The following is a 23,112-nucleotide window of genomic DNA, read 5'->3' on the forward strand; positions in this document are numbered from 1 at the left end:
TATTCTTTTTAAAAGAACAACCTACTACACAGCCTCAAAACATATTTTTACTGCCACGACAATACCCAAAGATACGTGTAATCACATGGAATTAAGGTGATTTAAAAGAACAAAACATTTAATAAGATGCAGACTTCCTGACAGTTAGGACTTACCCATTCCCCTTTAACCTCCACCAGGAAAGCAAAGGTTTGAAAGCAAGGCAAAATATATATTTAATGAAATGCTTTATTCTTACAGCATATCTAAACTCTACTCATCTAAACAAGCTGCTGGTTAACTAGCCAATTCGAGGAAATGGATTCAATACATAGAAACAGGACTAAGATTACAGGGGCAGACCCGAATAGGTTCCAGAAAAAGAGCAATACTTTCTCATTGAAATATAGATCACCTGAAACATTTCTTTATTGTAACATTTCATAATATTTCCTCATTTTAAGAAGAGAGCATTACTTTTCTGCACCTTGTGTTACAACAAAATCCAGTTTCAAAAAACATTAGGCTTTTTTTTATAGTGTCAAAAAAATTTTGTAATGAGGTCCTCACTGATGTCACCTTGTATTTTCAGAAATTTTGGATTCCCGCTACTGCATGGTTATTTACATATTTTACAATTAAGCTGCTTTAAAAGACACACTATTTCAAATATGAGGCAGTGTGAGTAAAGAAGCTTCAGGCCATTACAAACCAGGATGCAGGAAATGGGAGACTGTGAAGTCAGAAGAAAGCGGACTAACACCGCGCGGCCAACTCAAGTCACTGTTTATGTGTACAGAGCGGTACGTCCAAACTTAAGAGAAACCAACAGTTGTTTCTGTGAAGAGTGAGTGAGGCTGGCACCCAGCACGCTCCAGGCATTGAGTAACTGTGTGCTGAATGAAGGCATGGAGTATATTTGAAGAGGTTTTTGTTACTGTCAAGGTGATTTTGACTGTTAAAAATTTGGGACCTTTGGTCTTGACCCTTCCAGCCCATGGTAATTACACAGAAAGCAGCTCTCAGAAAAAAAGGGGAGAGGGACTGATTTCTCTGAGTGCCAAACACATTGTTCGTTCTATGTATTTTGGCCCATATATTCTACACAAAGAGATACGATGGCTACATGCAAGACGAATGCATGAGTAATAGTATAATGACCCATCCAACACTTTATACTTCAAAGACATATAGTCCTTGTGTGAGAAGAGGTTGATCTTGATTCTTAACTTTCATAGTTCTTTAAAAATTCTAAACCATTCCCATCTGTAAAAAAAACACTAAGAGTAACACAAAGTTTCACCACTACTAAGATTCTTATTCTTAAATGAATAACTAGATCAAGTAACTATTGTTTTCTATTAGAAAATAATTTAGGTCAACCACATTGCTTTATATTCTTTTTTAAACTGGTTCCTACAGCTTTAGTCACAATCCTAAGATTATTATTATAGTTAAAGGCAATAAACTACAACAAAGCAAAATCCTGAACTTTTTAATCTTTTAATTTACAGAGTAGGAAATCAGATTACTTGTATTTAATTCATTATTTTTTATACAATTCACCAAAATCCACACAATTAAGGGAAAAAAGATGCTTTGACTCAAAGATAAAAAGTTATTGGCAACTATGAGAAAGATGATAGAATATTTTGCAGTTAAAACTGTCTTAAAGACCCATAACATATATTATATATATTATATATTCAGAGTATATAAGTAGCAATCTAAACTTCAAAATTACCAGACATTTATAGATTCAAAAATACGGTAAGAACACATTGTCTTTATTGATTCTGTTTTAAATTGATGTGAGGATATGTTTTTTAAATATTCTGATAGAAAATGAAGAAGATTAAGTTTATATTATACTTCAGAAACCTCGATGCTGGATTATTGGGTTTTACACTCACTGATAATTTCACAATTGTCAAATAAGAGCAAAAAAGAGGAGAGATGCCAATCATCCACAGAAATGACACTCTCACTGGAGTCTTTCTTACCATGACTATGTCTCCCGGCTGGATAGTGATTTCGTCATGACTTCTGGACTCAAAGGGGTAGAGCGCTCGGTAATACACCACTTTCACATTGTCCTGTGCGGAAATGGTTAGTGGACCCTTTTCTGTTTACAAGAAGGGTGGGATGGGGAGAGGGAACAAAAATAAGTCATTACAGGGAACACAAATGTATGACAACAACTGACATCTCCTCTATTGCCTACCTTAACATCAGAACTATTTCCATCCATCCAGGGATTTCTGAAACACACACTGAATGCCAAAGGAGAGCCAAATCTGACGTCAACAACTCAAACCCATCAGAGAGTTCATCAGCAGACTCTCTCTAAACAAAGGTCATTCCAAGTCTGAGTGCAGCCAGGCTGCCTAAAGGTCCCTTGTCTCTGCCTCTTGGCGTGGGTTCTAGCATACACATCTGCAAAGCATCAACACCCCCTCCTCCCCACTCAGACTGTTGAGCATAATGTAGCAGTGAGGATATGACCCCAAATCTGAATCAGCCAAGGAGAAAACTTATTTGGAAGGGGACAGAGCAGCACAACTTTCCATACTAAAATACATGGAAATGCTGATGTTTTAGGCACTTAACATGGTCATATAAAACATAAGTGCTGATCTCACCAAAAGCAGTTATTACTGAAAATCCCTGGTGAAGTCAGTCTTCCTTACGTTTTTTAGGGAAAAACATGAACCTAAGTATGGATCCTAGATGGAAATTATTTAGATTTTAAATAAAATAAAGATTTTAAAGATGTTTGCAAGCACAGGATATTTTGGATTCTGGTTAACAATAACTAATAATAGCCTTCTCTAAGCTTTTTTACCCAAGAGCTACAAGTATTTTGACACATATCTATTTATCTGAAAAGCAGTGAGGGAGACATATTATCTCCATGTAATCTTGAATTGTATGATATATAATACAAAATTTACCACTGACCAAAGTGGAAAAAATAAACCCTCATTTTATACTAGGAGGAAGCACAAGGAACTTAAATTAATTGCCTAACATGAAGTAATAATGAGATTATTTTCAGATTGAAAAAAAACCAAAACCTGGCTGGGTGCAGTGGCTCACCGCCTTTAATCCTAGCACTCTGGGAAGCAGAGGCAGGAGAATCGCTTGAGGTCAGGAGTCTAAGACCAGCCTCAGCAAGAGCGAGACCCCCATCTCTACTAAAAATAGAAAAATTAGCAAGGCTTGGTGGTGACCTGTGCCTGTAGTCCCAGCTACTTGAGAGGCTGAGGCAGGAGAATCGCTTGAGCCCAGGAGTTTGAGGTTGCTGTGAGAAAGGCTGACGCCACGGCACTCTAGCCAAGGTGACAGAGCGAGACTCCATCATAAATAAATAAATAAATAAGGAAAAAAACCTATCAAAAAATAAACTTGTCCCTCCTATGACATGGTCGCTGCTGTGCAGGCCTGGTGACTTGTCGGTCTTTGCCCCGGACTGCATGCAGCTGTAGGCAGAATGGTGGCTGGCCCAGCTCTGACCCCACTCCCATGCCTGCCCACTGCGCAGGCGGGAAAAGAGTAAACCTTTACGGAATAGCTTGAAAGCGTTTTTCTTTCGGTATCTCACAGCACTAAAAATAGCACGCTGGTGATAACATTTTTAAAAATTGATATAATTTACCACACAAAGAAAAAGTGATCACTTTTTTTTCAGCTACTATTTGCAAAGATGTACAAGTATTATGCAACCACACAAGAACTTTAAAAATACACACTAGCTTGCATCCGGTATAAGGGGGATAGCTTTCTCAAGCTATTGCAATTAGATTGGTGTCTCACGTATCTTTTTTTTTTTTTTAAGAGGCAAATTATGTTCAAAGGGCACAATGCCATCACGCTTTTCAAAAGGTAAAAAACAACGGTTTTCTGCAGGGCGGACTGGAGACAGTGAATGCCACACGTTGCAAGCAAGGGGGAAGCGTGCTGCCTCCTGCTGCGGAAATAGCTCAGAAATTCCTGGGAAAATAAACCAGAGAAGCAGCAGGTTCTTTTTGCAGGATAGGCTAAGAGCTCCATGCAGAATATGGGTATACGAATGGGGTTTCCTCATGGAACTTCATGCCACTTTTGTCAGCCCTGTAGAGGACTCCTGGATGCCACAGTAGTAGGGGCCGGAGGGTGGCACGGTGGTGGAAGAATTAAACAGATCTTGAATAATCCTGGGGCGTGAAGAGCTGCCCTGCCCCAAACCAGAGACTGACCTTCTCATCCGTTAATGCAGCCAAGCTAGGGCCTGATTAGATGTGGGCATTTCTTAAGAGGATCTGGGAGAGAAGATGACTTATTGTCTAGAATTATTTCTGGCTTCTGATACCTGCGGTGGACCAGGGTGCTTGGACAGCTGGCTTAGCTGGTTCCTGGTGTTGATGGAAAAGCCGACCCAGCTTGTCTTGCACTTCCTGTTTGCCTTTTTCCTCACCGTCCTTCTTTTTGACGCTCTCTTCCCTTTTCTGTCTTTCCTCATCGTGGAGTTTTCTCGGCCTCTGATGTTCCTCGTCCTGCTGCACGTGCTCCAGCCACTGCCTGTCCCTCTCCTGAGCGCGTCTGCCAACAAACAGGCTTGATTACAGCAAGGAAGCAACTCTAATTCAGCACCAGTGTCGTTTCTTTTCACAAAAAAGCTCCAGCTAAGTCAATGGGATGATAAACATCAAGGGAATATTGTTCTTCAGATGGAGCAACTGAAGCAACGAAACAAAAGCCTTTGGGGCTCCAACTCTGAGCAAGAGGAAACCACAAGATTTAGGAGAACACAGAAAGAAAATTTCTGATGTATTTTATAAAGTGGTTGCAAGAATAAGAAAAATACTTTTTAATGTCAAAACTGGTATCAAACTGCAAAAAGCAAACAAAAAAGCCATAAAGCATACACGAACATAACTTCTGTGAAAATAAAGTATGCCCAAGACTGCAAACAAAATACTGTTTAAATAAGTCCGTGATCAGTCAGATCATTGACATTCCTCCCTAGATAAGGATGCAGCACATTTACATGAACACACGTTACTCCCCAACTCAAACTCGAAGTTGCAAGCAAGAGATTATTTTACGGCCTTCAACTATTGTGTTTTTGTTTTGCAAAGTAGCTAACCCAGATAGATAAGTGCAATTCCATCTAGGCCTTGAAAAATATGATGGCCTCAACCTGATACCCATAGGAAAAGACTGGGAATGATTTTTCTCTCATTCCATAATACTTTATAAAATCAGAAAATACTTCAAGTCAAACTAATGTGCAGTAACAAATGATAATTATAATAACTAGGTCTCCATATTATTAACTCCTTTAATCTTCACACCAGGTAGATAGGCCCTATTATTATCCCCATTTTACAGATGAGGAAGCTGAGGCAGAGACAGTAAATGACTGGCCCAAGTCACTCACACAGCCATATGTGCCTGTGTTTTAAACCCAGGCAGCCTGGTCCCAGGGCCTCCACCCTGAACTGCTATCCTGTGACATGGCCAATGCACAGAGGTCACTGGATGGAATTCAGAAACTGCCACAGGAACATAATGCAGACAAATTATACTTTTATTCTCCATTGTCAAAAAAATCATATTTATTTCTACTCTGTATGAGTGAAAAATTTTAATGCAAAATTTTTTAAGACTTAAACATTTTACTTACAATTTTTAAAATGTCTTTTAAGAAAACATAAAAACTCACCATTTTCGGAAGGGTAGGGATGTTCGTTGTTATTCATAACAAAAAAACCATTATAAAAATTACTTTACATTTTCTGCCAATAAAGGTCACCATTTGTAGTGTATAACCATCTAATTTCTGAAGTTAAATTTGAGGTCCTATTTACCTATGTAATTGGAATATGTATTATATATCATATGTGTATTATGCTATTTTCTGTATTATGATACTTTATGTTTATTTCTGTTTTGTAGGAACATAAAGGTCAGTGCGATATAGCATGAATGATAAAAGCAGTTTATAAACTCTGAAGGTAAGAAAAGGATAGAGTTGTATTTAGTCAACACATCCAAGGAAGTAATCCTTAGTCCCACCCCTAAGAAAACCATAAAATAGTCCTCTAAATTGGCTTGAGACCCCAGCCACCTCCCCACTGACACTGAAAACAAAAATATAAATAAAGAAACAACCAGACAGACTCAGAAGACTGCATATACCCTTAACAAAGCATGCACAGCTCTGGGCAGTTTAACTGAACTCCGCCCACTACAGTCAATGCCTTGCCTGAAGGATCTGTTTCTTCATCCTTTTAGTCTAATTTCAATTAGCAACTTTTAAAATTTATAGCATATCATTGGGACATTTTGTCACTTTTGTTTTTTGCAGTCTAAAATTAACAGAAAATTTGAAAGTAAATACCCAATAACAAATCAAACACACCGTAAATTAACAAATTTCTACAGTTGACTACAGAAAGTTACATGTAAAAATAAAAAACACAAACACAAACACTGAAACAAAAACAGACTATAATGTGTTGCTTTCCTAAGCAGCAGTGGCAAATTTTCCCCTTTTGTACTCAAGTTTAATTTGTGTTGAAGAAAAGAAGAAAGAAGATGGAGGGGCACACTCTGGTCCTGCTGGAGGAGCCCGTGTGGGAAGCTAGGCCAGCGGCCTGGATTTCAAACCAGGCTCTGTGACCACCACTGTTGTTAAAAGGCTGTGAACTGGAAACGTATTTTGGTTATTAGCATGCAAATGAGCATGCCAAGTGTCCCAATTTCCTTGTATAATTCCATTTATCTACATAGTAGGAGCTTGGGAGAGCTCTGGGAACTAATCAAAAACTTCAGGGGGTACTTACATATGCAAAGATTTATACACACGTGTGTTTGTGCTTGCGCACACGTGCACACACACAACACACTTTCAAAGACGGGAAGCTCTTTCTGGTGCAGTAACTACTTGGAGAGGCAAGGCAAAGAATAGTAAATCCTCAAAGCTCCTTCCAGATGGGTCCACAATCTGCTGAAAAGACTCACCTTTGGGCTTCTTCTTTTTGTTTTTCTAATTCTATGATCTTTCGCTCTTGCTCTTTCTGTTTCAGTCGTTCAGCCTCTATGGACTTTTGCTTCTGGAGTTGCTGCTTATTATGGATTTCTCTTAGTTCCTATAAATAATTGAGAAACGGTTCATGTAATGACACAAGGTGACAGGCATATCAACTGTTTATCAGCATGCAACATTTCATAGCGGGGAAGCTTGGGACACTTAGGAGACATTTCAGAGTTGGAAAATGTCCACTTGGAAAACTAAAATCACTCTCCATTTTGACATGACTGATTTCCAAGGGCTGCTTAAGATGGCATTCTAGAGAACCGGAACACAAGATACCATTTTCCATGGATTGCTCTAGAAGAAATTTGCTAGTAAAGGGCAGGAGAGGAGCAATACTGCTAAAGGCTCTGCAATAATAATGGAATGTAACCAGTTTTAAGATATGGCGATGACCATGAGTAAAACCTCAAGGTTCCGATAATCAATCAACACCAGCCTCTACTGGCTCTGAAAAGACACACACCTCGTCACACACTCCCTCCATCAAACCTCACTTTCTCATCATGATACACTGCCTGAGGACAAATGGACATCTCTTTGCTCCATGACCTCGATTCTTCCCCCCAGGGTGTATTTTTCTTCGAATCATACCTCTCTTCCAGAGCATCTCCACTTACTGAATCCATCCATGAATTTGCCAACTGCCCCAAACTAAACCAGCAATCAGGTTGAAAGTAAAAAGCTATAATTTGATGATGACTACCTTGGATCCAATTTTCTCACTTGATACTAGCTGCAGGAATATCCATAAGTTCCTTAGCAGGCTACTGAAAATAAAATGTATTCTATGACATTTAAAGAACTTCCAATACCCAAAAGGATGAAAAACAAGGAAACGCCTGTTGAGGAGGAAACTCTCTGATTCCATAAGAATCGAGTGGTCACTAACAGATTGAGTCACCGAAACTCCTCTCACTTGGGTCAATAATAAATAGTTGAGTCAAAGTGCCCGGTACAGCCAAGAGTGTATTTCCAGTTGACTTCTTGGTCTAATTAGGGCTGGTCCTCCCAGTGGGCAGCCCAGGGGTCTCTGTTGGGAGATTTAAGGACTAAAGCCTGCTCTGCCTTCCATTACCTTGTTCACTCGCAAATCACCAGATACGCAAGTTTCTTCCAGGCTCTAAATTCCCATCTTTAGATTCATTCAGAGACTGAACAACAAAGGTAGAGGGATTGCCTGTAGGTCAGTGTTGAAATGCACTTGTTATTAGAAAAAAGCCCTAAGGGTTAGGCTAACCTTTTCCTACTAATTAGACATGCTCAGGTTAAAGTCAGATTGCACATACAAGTGTTTTGTAAACTGTAAGCGATCCCTGAGAGGCTCTAAAAGGGAACAATGAGATACAAGGAAAAATTTAACTGGAGATTACGGGGTTGGGGGAGGAAGGTATTTTGGGGGGTACATTGGAGGGAAGGGGAAGGAGGGTAGGGAGGGAAGAGCATCAGTAGGGAACACAGCAGATGATGCTGGGAATATCCAAGCAGAACATAGCAGGAAGAGGTGACTTTGTAAGGCACAAATTAGTGGACTATTCCCTGGGCATGTGGCTTCTAAATCAGGAAGGGCACTGGGGCAGCAGCTTAGCCAGGGTGGGAGCGGAGGGGGCAGAAAACGCCGAGGATGGAGACTGGAAAGTAACGATAAAGCCTCACTCTGACGGTTTAAAGTTCTAACAGAGGAGAAAATCAACACCAGGGAAAAGGAATTCCATCTTTCATTATCTTTCTCACTGCCATACCATGGGATGTAAAACTTAATTTTAATGTGTTAAAAAAAAATCAGTAGTATTGGTTTTCATGGTAATTTGGAATCAAGAATAAATAGCAATCACTAATAACATGAATGAAAAATCTGGCTAATATTTCAGATTTGATATTTCAGAGACAAATGGAATAACGGGCCAGTTCCTGTAAGAGTATAATCTCCACTCTGGGCTCACATATGTATCTCAACATGAAAAGGAGAACTGCAGTGGAAAGATACTAAATCAAACTCTCTAACTGTCCTAAGAGATGGACCAGAGCCTCAAAAGTCAGCACCACAGACAGGGACAGCCTAGGCATTAGCCAAGTGGAAGAGACCCTTTAAAAAGGCAGGGTAGAAAGAGACTGATTCATATTTTTTCCTATTTTCAAATTTCATTTTCAATACCATCAAATTCTTAAACAGGTTTAGAAAGAATAATAATTTATGGCAAAAGACTGTAATTAAAAGATACAGAACTGAAGCTAGCAATGTGTTAGGAGGCACTGTAAACTGGAAGGCAATACGAGGTAAATTTGAAGAATCTACCTAAAAAATGCCACTGAGATAGATTCAAAAACAGTTCTTAAATGTATCAAATACATTAAGAAGATACTTAAAAATTAAAACACATTTATTTTTGAGTGTAGCAGCTTTACAGGATGGGTTGAACCAATCTTCATTAACTGTCTAAACAAGCTGCAGCTTCAAATGCCTCCAAGGATGCAGCTTGCAGGAACCGTAAAATAACAGATGTCAAATAAGGTAACAGAAGGCTGTGGCATCTTATGATCCAGATTTCAATCCTGCAAAGTTTTTCTATCATTGCCTTTATCCAAGTCAAACACTGCTGAGATACACAATCAATTGCAAGGAAATCAAGATGCTGCAGGAAGGCATCCTGGTCTTTTTCTGTTTCCTTGGACTTGAGCTTAAGATGGCATGAACAAAATTAAGCAGAACATGGATGATTTCCAAATTGATAAAGTTTTAAAAAGTTGAACTTCCGAGAAGGCAACGTACAGAAAGAAGGAATACCTGCTAAGAGCTAGTGAATGACTTGCTTTCCTTTGCCACAACACAGCCCTTGAGAAGCACAAGTCCCTTACACAGGGGAGGAGATGGCTGCGCTAGTCTCTCATTCTTTTTCAATACTGTTAAAAACACTCATGTACAATTGCAGTTATTTAAAAGTACCCTTTTAATTCTTGTAGGGAAGAAAATCTCAAGGTGACAAACAAATCCAATGTCATTAAATTCTTTATTTACCTAGGAAATGAGTGAAATATTGGGAGAAATGACTAAGAAAAACTTCGCCCCACTAAATGTATCAGCTTTTCCTGGTGGGCAACCTGACTGAAGTGACCCTGCAAATTCTGTTAAATACACATGTACTTTATCACAGTTATTTGTCTACTACAACAAAGATAAAAAGAGAACAAATAAGAACTACTAAGAATCAAAAGTCAGTATATAACTTGTGGCTCTTTCTAAAATTATTTTTTTCCAAAATCAGCAACTCTACGATCATGTATTTCTTGGCTGGATATTTACCTAGCAATAAGGTATTGAGTGTATAACTTTGTTGACTTTTCCTCTATGAGTTCTATTCAAGTGTCCAATGTTTTACAGTAGACACAGTGTGCAATAATTCAATGTTATCTTGAAATAAAGCATACTTTCATAATAAATAAGAAATTATTAAATAAGCATTCAAGAAGTTTTAGCTACATGTTACATATATGGGAAAAATAAAACTATAAAATGTGTAGTGTATATCAATTAAACCGATAACATATACAGAATTCTAAAGATACAGAGCAAAGTTTCTTAATCGGGGTCCATGTATGAGCTTCGGCCCTGTGAACACTATGAAATTGCATGAAAACTTAGGGTATTTATTTGGGCATTTCTCTGGCGGAGAAAGCTCACAGCTTTTATTGGATTCTCAAAGGGGTCTTTGATCAAATGCAGATCATAAACCACAATAAAAAATTATTGGCAAAGATTTTGTTTTTTATTAGTTAAGATAAATGAAAATCAGCTTGCTTTTAATTTTCTTCCCTAGACCAAAGAGCAAAAAGTCACTTATTTCCTCTAAAGAATTAAGATATTTGAACCATAAAACATCTTTGGACATCCTATGGCATACAGCCAAAGTATTTCAAAAGCAATAAGCTTGACAAATTGAATACCCAAAAGCTCCAACTATTTTTCCATTGAAAACATGGCTCATTTTAAGTTTACTGGAGATGGTTGTTCTACTGCTATGCTAAGGGTCACAGAATCACTTGATTTAATAACTGTGATAGTCTTTCCTTCATCTGGTCTGAGAGACACTCAAAATAGATGTATTATGTGAAGTTATATTACTCAAACTATAAAGAAGTATTCGTCTAAACACTATGTATAGGATTCTTTTTCATAAACATTTTGCATAAATGTGTATGAAGAGAAAAAAATTAACTAGCAACAGGAGCATATGAAAAGACACTAGCAATTAATGAAAACTTATTTGCTAATTAGGACATCTAACTTTACTGAGGAATTATTTTGCTTTTGGTTTATTCCTCAGGCTACCTCTTGGCAATGAGAGATAAAAACAAACATATCTTCATTAATTCTTCAAATTCATGAACTCAACACCAAAAATCAAAATAAAACTGTTTAGGACATATATATTTACAATTTTTGTACAGGCAATATTAAATTGACCTCATAAATTGATCTAGGTACAAGCATCAGAAATTTCAGGTGTTTGTTTTATCTATAACATCTATAAAAAGTCTGAAGTGCTTTTTATATAAATAAACATCATTTCTCATCTAGGGATAATATGTAGCACACAAAATTTATAAAAGGCCCTTTTAATTTTACTTGAGACAGAGTCTCATTCTGTTGCCCATCATCACAGCTCACTGCAGCAAGCTCCTGGGCTTCAGCGATTCTCCTGCCTCAGCCTCCCAAGTAGCTGGGACTACAGGTGTGTGCCACCATGCCCAGTTTTTTTATTTTTTTTGTACAGACAGGGTGTGTCTTGCTCCTGCTCAGGCTGGTCTTGAACTCCTGGCCTCAAGTGATCCTTCTGCATCCGCATCTGAAAGTGCTAGGATTACAGGCATCTTTTGAGTTTTAAAATACATTAACCTTTTCTGAATTAAATGGTTGTGAAATCAAAAGCTATTAATCAGTCAACAAACCCAATGAGGACAGAATTTGTCCCTATGTGGAAAAATTCAAAAAGTAACTATTTCAGAAATTGTAGAAATTGAATACAATTGTACTAGATCAATGTAAACTGATATTCTATTTATCACAAAATTTATTCACTCATTTTTAAAATTTATTTATTTATGTTTTTTAGAGATGGAATCTTGCTATGTTGCCCAGGCTGGAGTACAGTGGCTATTCACAGGCGTGATCACAGTGCACTGCAGCCTCAAACTCCTGGGCTCAAGGGATCCTCCTGCCTGAGCCTCCAGAGTAGCTGGAACTACAGGTACATGCCACTGCACCTGGCTAAGTTTATTCATTCTTGATGCATTAAAAGTGAGAGGAGTATAAAGAAAAGGATATATTGATTAGTCACTTAAATTCTGAGAAGGGGTATACTAATGGTTAAAAACATGTTTAAGTATCCTAAATTAGAAGCCAATATTTAATGAAATAGTAAGCCACATTTCCCATGGCACAAAATGGTAATCAAAGTATCCTAAGTGCTAGAGAAGATTGGGGAAGGGTGTGGTGTGTGTGTGTGTGTGTGTGTGTGTGTGTGTGTCTGTAGAGGCACAGAGAAAAGAGCTAGAAGATCCTGTCTCCTCTGCAATAGGTATAGGTTCTTCTCCCATGAGGCTTTGGGAAGTACCCTTCTATAACCAGAAAGAGAAATCTGACTCCAGTTTGTCCTAAACATCTCAATCTTCCCGCAAATGTCTCAGCTTTATTGACAAAGCAACATTTTATTATTTTAAATGCATGTCATTTTCTAAAGGGTAAAAGGGTCAAGAGGTTTGGCTAAATAAGAGAATTAAAATAGAGAAGAAAATGTCTTTTCAAAAGATTGAGTTCTGCTTCTCTCCTTTTCCCAAATCATATTTTATTAAATTTTTATTTTTACAACTTAGAAGGAAAAAACCCACACTATAACAAAAAACTCAACCAACCAACCAGCCAATCTACTGGTATGGCATAGAATCTAATATACAACATCTGTTAACTATTTTGAGTCTTGGGAGTGCTCTATTTGTCTACATTCAAGGAATCTGTATAAAGTTTCCATAATCACAAGTAATGAGAGTTAGAATGAGAGTCAGAGGATTTTATTACTTCTATGCATTAGAGGTATTTTCCAAAGGATTACACAGGTAAAAATAAAATTTTATCTTGAACAAAATAAGACAGCAAACCATGAAATAGCCAAACATTATTCCACTAATTAAGAGAAAGCAACGTTGCTATTTGAATTCACGCTGATTTCTCCTGCTGTCTCTGTATCTCCTCTTTCTGGATCTTTTTCTTTCCTTCATTGTTTCCCTTCGCATGCATTTTTTTCCTGACTTCTCATTCTGTTCTGTAGTTCTTTCTCCAGCTCTTTTCTTTTCTCCCCTGGTTGCTAAACATTTTGCCTTTCACTGCCTTCATAATGAATGAGCCTGCCATGAAAGCAAGTGTCTGAAACCAAGAGCATAAAAGCCTTAGTTAAGCAAACAAACTTATTTACTGTAACTGGCATTCTCATTTCAATATCCATTTAGTTCTTAGGAACAATTTTTAGAACAGGTATCATTACCGGCAGAATTTATACTTCCAATAGCCCCTTGTGTCTAATTTAAGAAGCCTGGATTTCCCAAGTATATTAAGAAACATAATCCTCAATTCTGAATTAGTCCTAAATATTCAAATTTTGCTAAGAAATAAAATACAACCCACTTTTGTAACAGTATACTGACCATAATACTATCTCCCATATGATGGAAATATGCACATAGACCCAAATAATAACCAAGTGCTGTCTTTCGCACTTTTGCAGACAAGTAGCAAATTCAATGATCTAAAAGACTTGTTATAAAGATGAGACTACAGTATACAGTACCTTGTCCAGCTTGTAATTCAGAGCTTACCCCATCACACACACAGCTTGTCAAGAGCAAAAATTCAATCATATTCCACAATAATAATAACTAGTCGTTATTAACTTTTACAAAGAAGGCTTAGTACTTCATGGTAAATGCTATCTTAGACACTGAGCACTCATCTGCGTAGGGGAAACTGAAGCACAGAGCTGGAGATGGTTCATCATTCTTAGTCTGAGCAAGATGTGCATTGCCTGAGTAGGGCATGGAGACCTTTAGAAAGAAGTCTAAGTGGATGACACAGCCCAGGAGAACTGCCAGGCACTGCAACACTGCCTCCTCCATTGCCACTGACTGGAAGAAAGAAATGCTCAAATGTAAACGGCCATTCACATTAGGACTTGTCCAGTACACACTGACTAGACAGGAACCAACAGGACTCAACTTTTCAACATGAAACACAAAATCTCGCCTCTGTGGGTGTTGGAGTCTCTTTATTTGGCATACAATGGAGCCCTGCAAACCACAAGCTGTATGTTATGCTGCTGCTGGATGTTATAGTTAAGACAGTAAAACGTAGAACATTAGGCTGTCAGTGCCAAGGAGAACTCCTACAGTAACTGCTAACGTTGCCAAGGTGAAGTCAAGTGCTACTGCCCAAAAAGTCCTTACTAGTAATGTTATTTGACACTTATTAGAACCATAATTTTATACCTATAGGTAAGTCCCATGTGTAACAAAGACAATTATCAGAATGTCTCTGTGTGCCCTTTAGGCATTCAGATTCTCCAAAAGAGTGTTTTGATTTTCTTGTAAACTGAGGTATAAAGAAAAAATCATAAATAATCAATAATTTTAAAGTGATGTTTCTGGGACATGAATTTGAGAAGACTATTGATTTCTTAGCATGATAAAATATTTATTACATATAGACTACATTTTAAAAGCAAAAATTTATGGTGAATAAATTTGATACACAGAATTAAAGCTACTTTAAGAATTATTAATTCATACTAGCAATATTCACTAACAAAATCAACTATTCCTGGTTAATTTACTGGTTGAATATTTCATTTGATCACCAAAAAGCTAAAATTTACAATTCACATCAAAGGCAGCATAAGTACAAAGGCTGTCAGATGGGGAATTTCTAGCACAAGAGCTTCAGTATCTCAAGGTGCTACCATTTCTCTTCTTCCACCTTTGCCTTTTTTATAGACATATTTAAAAAACAAAAGCAAAATTCATTCACTACAGTAAGATTCGTCTGTTTCCTTTCTCAGGTAATTCTTGGTTTGGGGTGATATATTAGAAAGATGCTTACATCTTAGGATCTTTTTTAGAATATATAAATATCACACCTATCAGGTAAACGTCTAGCAAAGTGCATGGAAAAATAGCCTTTCCTAAAAGGAAAGAATAAGTCCTCAATTTCTGTGAGCTCAGACAGAAGCTTATAGGTCCAGGACTCTAAAGACCTCACTGCTGAATCTCGAGCTGTTTACAACAGATGACCGTAATTGTAAGCATGCTTTATATTTCAACATGTGGCTTCCTGTGTGAGACAAATACCTGCTAACCTGACTACAAGAGTAATTCTTTTCCCTCTTAATCACTTGAGAATTTCCATCATTGCTTATCAGATCTTGGGTAGGGAGGACAGGAGCATAATTCTTCCTGAATTGAAGAAAATGGGAGAAACCGATAAAACAATGAATCTGGATTAGATATTCTGGAGGAAAGGAATAAATCAGACTGTATGTTTTGTTAAAGAGAGAAGAAAGGAAGTGATAAAATATACTTATTCCCTCAACTCTTTCTCATTCAAAAAAGCCAAGTATACCTGTATTTCCCAATCACTGTCTTATACCTCAGAATCTGGGCTAGACCGGGATACAATTTTCTCTATCTTACCTTTATACCTAAGAAACTGAAGATGACTGTGAGTGTGCATCAAAGTAAGTGAATGACTTATCATAACTTTTACCAAAAAAAAAAAAAATCAGTTTTTGCTAAGTGTTATCCTCATTTGTGGAGTCAGACATTTAATATCGGTTTAGTATCCTGGTCAACTAATTTTAAAATTTTGCACTCTGTAAGGTACTCCCCCAGTGTCACTGCGCTAATGTACTATCAGGAGGGAACTGCATTTTCTTCTTCCAGGTGAACAATGTACAAGAACATGAAATACAAATGCTAAGTCCTAATTTCTTGCCTATACTCTCCAAATGGTTTCCTTTTGGGAAAGGGAGGTTTAGGAGACAGCAAAGTCACACCAGAAGGTTAGGAATGACAGGACAATGCCCAATTTCACTTCGGCAGGTAGAAGTAATTTTTGCATCATTAGTATGAATGCTCTAAAGGCAGTGCTGTATCCAGAGCGGCAGTGAAGAAATCCCATGGGTCAGGATGCTGGCTCTTCCTGGTCTACCTTATCACCTAAGCAATTATAGTTGCTAATGAATATATGCTTTAAAGTCAGAAAAAAATGCTTCATATTTTCCAGTGTGGCCTCTGAGTTATCTCAATCAAATTACAAATCTTGGATTCTTCCATTTAACTGTTTCTGTTTTGATTTCACCAGGTTTAAGAATACAAGAAATAATAATTCTAAGAAAACATAACATATTCACTAAGTCCTCCAAATGGGTATTAAATAACAAAATAATAAAGCTATACTGACTTGTGATTCTTTTACTCACCATATTAATGTAAATTTAAAGTTAATAATGGAAAACCGAAATAAAAATTAAAAAGACAGAAAGAAAGTAAGTATAGTTGGAAAAAGGGCCAGTGGGAAAAAGGGCTAAAATCAGCCTTTGTATAATAAACTCTGATACTGAAGGCAGCATTAGTCAACTAACCACAACGAGTAAGAGTGACTCACACCATAGTTTAAGGGTGTTCTCTTTAGCAATGGCAATAGCAATTCAATTGCCAAAATTATTTAATCCACATATCTCCTAGGCATTTATCAAAAGTCTCTCACTAGTGTATTACTTTTTAATACCTGAACCTTGTTTTGGGAGGCAAATTTCTAGAAAAAGGAATCTTAAAATTAAGGCAGAAATCTATACTACTGCCTGGGTTCAGAAGATAATTGAATACTTAACAGTTTATCTTCCAAGAGATTATTAAAAAGCACTACCAGCTTGCAACGGTGTTATATTCTTTTTGCTTAAAACAGTGACAAGTCACAATGAGAGTTAAAGTGAGCATTTGTATTGTACTTATTATCCTAGATATGGAGAACTTACAGCCAGCTGTACTTCTAATACTGACAGACCATACATAAATATATACATATGAATATAGAACATATACAGTGTACACACACACACACACACTGTGTAAGCATGAAAGCAAAGAGAGGAAAAACACTAAATTAGCTCAAATATTTCCCCTAAGAGCAATTTCCTAGAATTGTACAATTGAGTAAAGATCATTACCTAATACTCTGAAAGAACAGCACAAATACCTCAAACTCAGATGTCTAGACAATTTGGCTTAGAATCTCAATCCAAAGGTCAACTGAAAGTTTCAAATATGCTTTCTAATTAAAAAAAATTTTTTTTTAGTAATTAAGAATAGGAGTTTTGGCCGGGCGTGGTGGCTCACGCCTGTAATCCTAGCTCTCTGGGAGGCCGAGGCGGGCGGATTGTTTGAGCTCAGGAGTTTGAAACCAGCCTGAGCAAGAGCGAGACCCCGTCTCTACTAAAAATACAAAGAAATTAATCGGACAACTAAAAATACATAGAAAAAATTAGCCGGGCATGGTGGCACATGCCTGTAGACCCAGCTACTCGGGAGGCTGAGGCAGAAGGATCGCTTGAGCCCAGGAGGTTGAGGTTGCTGTGAGTTAGGATGACGCCACGGCACTCTAGCCCGGGCAACACAGTGAGACTCTGTCTCAAAAAAAAAAAAAAAAAGGAATAGGAGTTTTACTTCTCCCTAGTGTTAACAGCTAAGCTTGCCAGAGTCAATATAAAGAATTCTAAGTGAGAAAAGGAAAATAAATATTTGGGGGGGGAAAAAGTGCATGACATCAAATTTCTTAAGAATACAGTTGATAAAAACTTCAACATCTATGTAATCTGAAGTAGTACAGGATTATTGTTTAAAAGAAATGAGCTGTTTACATTCTGGTTTTATTATAAGAGTTAACATTAAGATGATAAAATTGTAAAGTTGAATCGAAAACACCAAATCAGAAAGAGGCTGTCATCTAACCATTGTACATTCTCTCAGGGCTTTGGCATTTTTCTGGGTTTTACTGTGCAAATGTGACAAAACCATACACCACTTCTGCCACAGAGACAAAAGCCATTACTCCACTAAACAATAAAATTTAAAAATATGAGGTTAAAAAAATAAAGATCTACACTGAAGCACAATTTTGAAGGTAAAAAGTGGCAGAAAAATTCTTAGTTTTAAAAAAGAAAATAATCCTTTTTAATAGTCTTCAAAGAACACAAGAAAGATAAGGCTTTTGGAGGCCAGCTTTTGGAATTCAACTTGATGTGGTTATAAATAGAAAAAAGGATGGAGATGTATAAAAATATAATTCAGGTTAAAGGAAGATGTCATGCTGGGGCCACTCACTCAGCCCTAACTTATAGATGCCAAATTCATTTTTATATTTTAAAGCAGAAAAATGCAATTTAGGTTGTATAATGTTCATCTATAAACGTGAAGGCTTTCACAAAGGCTGACAAAGTATAATGAATTGTTCTGCCTAGGGTTAAATATCAACTAATCATCTGGACAGTCAGAAAAATCAAAGGGCAAGACATATACATAGGCACACACAGAATAGTCACCTTCAGCTGATTATTGAAAATATCAATCTCCTGTAGTTTTGATCTTGTTTCTTTCTCCACTTCATCCAGTTGGTCTCGTAGCTGCTGCCGAGCTAGTTCTTTTGCTTCTAAGGCTCTTTTAAGTGTAAGAAGTGAATCTCCTATTTTAGAAAAACATTGTAAGATAAGACAAAATTTAACTGGCAGTGAGGAAAGTGTTTTTTAATGTTATTTCACTTAAGGAAATTCCTGCCGGTAAAAAAAAAAAAAAAAAAGAATAGGAGTTTTACTTCTCCCTAGTGTTAACAGCTAAGCTTGCCAGAGTCAATATAAAGAATTCTAAGTGAGAAAAGGAAAATAAATATTTGGGGGGGGAAAAAGTGCATGACATCAAATTTCTTAAGAATACAGTTGATAAAAACTTCAACATCTATGTAATCTGAAGTAGTACAGGATTATTGTTTAAAAGAAATGAGCTGTTTACATTCTGGTTTTATTATAAGAGTTAACATTAAGATGATAAAATTGTAAAGTTGAATCGAAAACACCAAATCAGAAAGAGGCTGTCATCTAACCATTGTACATTCTCTCAGGGCTTTGGCATTTTTCTGGGTTTTACTGTGCAAATGTGACAAAACCATACACCACTTCTGCCACAGAGACAAAAGCCATTACTCCACTAAACAATAAAATTTAAAAATATGAGGTTAAAAAAATAAAGATCTACACTGAAGCACAATTTTGAAGGTAAAAAGTGGCAGAAAAATTCTTAGTTTTAAAAAAGAAAATAATCCTTTTTAATAGTCTTCAAAGAACACAAGAAAGATAAGGCTTTTGGAGGCCAGCTTTTGGAATTCAACTTGATGTGGTTATAAATAGAAAAAAGGATGGAGATGTATAAAAATATAATTCAGGTTAAAGGAAGATGTCATGCTGGGGCCACTCACTCAGCCCTAACTTATAGATGCCAAATTCATTTTTATATTTTAAAGCAGAAAAATGCAATTTAGGTTGTATAATGTTCATCTATAAACGTGAAGGCTTTCACAAAGGCTGACAAAGTATAATGAATTGTTCTGCCTAGGGTTAAATATCAACTAATCATCTGGACAGTCAGAAAAATCAAAGGGCAAGACATATACATAGGCACACACAGAATAGTCACCTTCAGCTGATTATTGAAAATATCAATCTCCTGTAGTTTTGATCTTGTTTCTTTCTCCACTTCATCCAGTTGGTCTCGTAGCTGCTGCCGAGCTAGTTCTTTTGCTTCTAAGGCTCTTTTAAGTGTAAGAAGTGAATCTCCTATTTTAGAAAAACATTGTAAGATAAGACAAAATTTAACTGGCAGTGAGGAAAGTGTTTTTTAATGTTATTTCACTTAAGGAAATTCCTGCCGGTAAAAAAAAAAAAAAAAAAGAAGAGGTCAGCTTTAAGAATAAAACACCTACTGTGCAAACTGTTTTGCTGAACTTGTTTTAATTGGTCATTGAGTATCTGTTTTTCTGGAATAAGTCTTCCAAGCATTTGCTGAGACTCCTGGGAAGGAAGAAGGAAAACAATAGTGAATGACAGGGAAAGTGACCATGTCTACATTAACACCAGGCAGAGTTTACATCTGTTTTCTCATCCCTCAAAGACTCTTCTAATCTCATCCCAAATTCTTTACAGTGAAGCTGTATTTAATTGCTAGTCAGGGTGGCTCTTGCTTTCTTGCCAAGAAATTAACTGTTTGCCAAATGCTTTTCCCTAAAATAAAGTTAAGACAGTTATAGCTCCTCTGATATTTCTTATATTTTTGTTGACTAACTGGATATTTACAAGCTTTCAAGAATGTACTTTAACTACAACTCGAGAGAAAAGTGAAGTAATGATCTCTCAGTGGCACTGGGATCGAATGCAAATGCAGTGACCCTCTCTGTTTGTAAACTCGGTAGTTTAAATAGGAACTATTATTCTATTCTGAACTTCGATACTTAATGAGGCTGAACTTAGGTTTACCATATACCAGAAGTTGGAAATAGAAATCTAAGAGATTTTTAACAACTAGAATCTTAGCTGTTATATATATTTTTTCACAACACTGGATGGAATTTTAAACAGATTGAGTAATTGATGCTTAAAAAAAGAATTTTAAACAAGTACCCAAAACTTTTGAACTAACAATTTTTAACTGACACAAAAAAGTTAAATCACACTGTACAGGCTATTTGGAGTTTTTGTGGGTAATTTGCCAAGTACAGTATTTGCTTAAGTGCGGCTGAAATTAGCCTCTCTAGTTCCTACACATTTCAGTAAAATGGCAGCCTTTCCAGTTATAATCAAGAATATTTAACTTTTATTTCTACCTTGATAAAAAATTATCTCTACGTACTGAGATTTGGTTTGAAAAACAAAAATGACTTAATTAAAAATTTTCATCAGATGCTAAGAACCAGTTTCTTTTGGAACAACCACCTTTAGATACAGACTGGCTTAAGTGGAATAAAGCTTTGCGTAATGGATGTCTGATAGAGAGATTTAGCCCAACAGTAAAGATTTAGAAGTATCTTCTCTTATGAATAATCACACCAAAAAAAAAATTTTAACAAAACAGGATATATAAATCAGTTTCCCCCCAAAAATAGCTAACTCATTTTCTCCTTCTGTTATTCTCCTCAATAAATTAAGGCACGGCCTCTTACCTAATCCCAGTTTCTTTTCTTTTTTTTTTTTGAGACAGGGTCTTGCTCTGTTGCCCAGGATAGAGTGCAGTGGCATCATCATAGCTCACAGCAATCTCAAACTCCTGCCTGGGCTCAAACGATCCTCCTGCCCCAGTCTCCTGAGTAGCTGGTACTATAGGTGTGTGCCACCTCATCTGGCTAATTTTTGTATTTTTTTGTAGAGATGGAGTCTCACTATGTTGCTCAGGATGGTCTCGAACTCCTGGCCTCAGCAATCCTCCCACCTCAAGCCTCCCAAAGTGCTGGGATTACAGACATGATTCATCATGCCCAGCCCCCAATCCAGTTTCTTTCCTGTATCAAGGCAAACAGTGAAATATCACGAGGAAGCCTGGCTCATTGAAACTGTTTTACTTATGTAAACGTTACCTTACAATGTATAACTTAAGTTTCTACAATAGGTCAAACCAACATAACAGGCTACCAGACTCATCTGCAAAGCAAGTATTTGCTAATCCCTATACAGAAAGAGAATCCAGGATTCCTAAAAAGTAGTGAAGTGAAAAATAATACATGGCCTACTATGTACCTTTCTTTCTTCAATCCATGTATTATTTTTCACTTCACTACTTTTTAGGAATCCTGATTTTTATTTTATTTTATCACCAATAACTGAATAGTCTAAGCATCAATGTTAAATAATAAAAATGTGTTTGGCCATACAGCATTCAGTGATAATACTGAGATAATAAATAAACACATAGTCTTCACCCCTAAATTTTCCAGGGGAGTATTTTATGAAACTTGTCATCAGTATTTAATAAAAGACACAGAAAGAGAGTTACCACATAGAAGATTATACTTTGCAAAGTAACATGCATTTTTCAGCTTTTTTTTTTTTTTCTGAGACAGAGTCTCGCTCTGTCACTCCAGGTAGAATACAGTGGCATTCTCGTAGCTCACTGCAACCTCAAAATCCTGGGCTCATGCAATCCTCTTGCCTCAGCCTCCAGTTAGATTACAGGCATGTGCCACCATGACTGGTTAATTTTTTCTATTTTTGGTAGAGACAGGGTCTCGCTCTTGTTCAGGCTGGTCTTGAACTCCTGACCTCAAGCAATCCTCACGCCTCGGCCTCCCAGGAGTGCTAGGATTACAGGCATGAGCCATTCCACCTGGCTACATTTATAATATTTTAAAACAATTTTCAGCAATGAACTTCTGGTACTTTTTATATCATATGTTCATATTCTAAAATATCAAATTGAAGAGAACTTTCTTAGGACTTCAAAGTACATGAAACAGCAGCTGAACAGAACTGAAAGGAAAACAGACAAATCCACGATGATTGAGATTTCAATGCTCCTCTCTCAGTAGCTGACAGAAGTCACAATATCAGTGAGGACATAGGAAGACTTTAATACCACCATGAATCACCTTGATCTAACTGACACTTATGGGGCGCTCTCCCTAACAGAGTGCACATTCTTTCCAAGTACACATGGAATATTCACCAAGATAGATCATATGCTGAGCCCTAAGTGTCAATAAATGTAAAAGAACTAGAAGAAATAAAAGAACAAAGGAAATAAAAAAAGACTTTGAATTAAATATGAAAATGAAAGTTATTAAAAATTTATATTATAGAATATGGCTATGGGAGTGCTTAGAAGGAAGTTTATAGCTTAAAGTGTTTATAACAGAAATGAAGAAATGTTCAAATTCAATTATCTAACTTCCTCCTATGAAGCTTGAAAAAAAAAATCCA

General features: G+C 36.8%; 1 protein-coding gene across 1 annotated transcript in view; it reads right to left on the reverse strand.

Annotated features, from left to right (window-relative positions):
- Positions 1-23,112, reverse strand: part of ITSN1 (intersectin 1 (SH3 domain protein)) — a 222,442-nt gene that overhangs the window by 88,384 nt on the left and 110,946 nt on the right. The window contains exons 15-19 of the mRNA XM_012657331.1: positions 20,130-20,217; positions 19,844-19,983; positions 6,988-7,115; positions 4,331-4,560; positions 1,968-2,104 (exon numbers count right to left, since the gene is read on the reverse strand). Coding sequence (XP_012512785.1) covers positions 1,968-2,104; positions 4,331-4,560; positions 6,988-7,115; positions 19,844-19,983; positions 20,130-20,217 — 723 coding nt within the window. The remainder of the gene's footprint in view (positions 1-1,967; positions 2,105-4,330; positions 4,561-6,987; positions 7,116-19,843; positions 19,984-20,129; positions 20,218-23,112) is intronic.

Source organism: Propithecus coquereli, unplaced genomic scaffold (genome assembly GCF_000956105.1).
Source record: "Propithecus coquereli isolate 6110/MARCELLA unplaced genomic scaffold, Pcoq_1.0 Scaffold54, whole genome shotgun sequence".
NCBI lineage: Eukaryota > Metazoa > Chordata > Mammalia > Primates > Indriidae > Propithecus > Propithecus coquereli.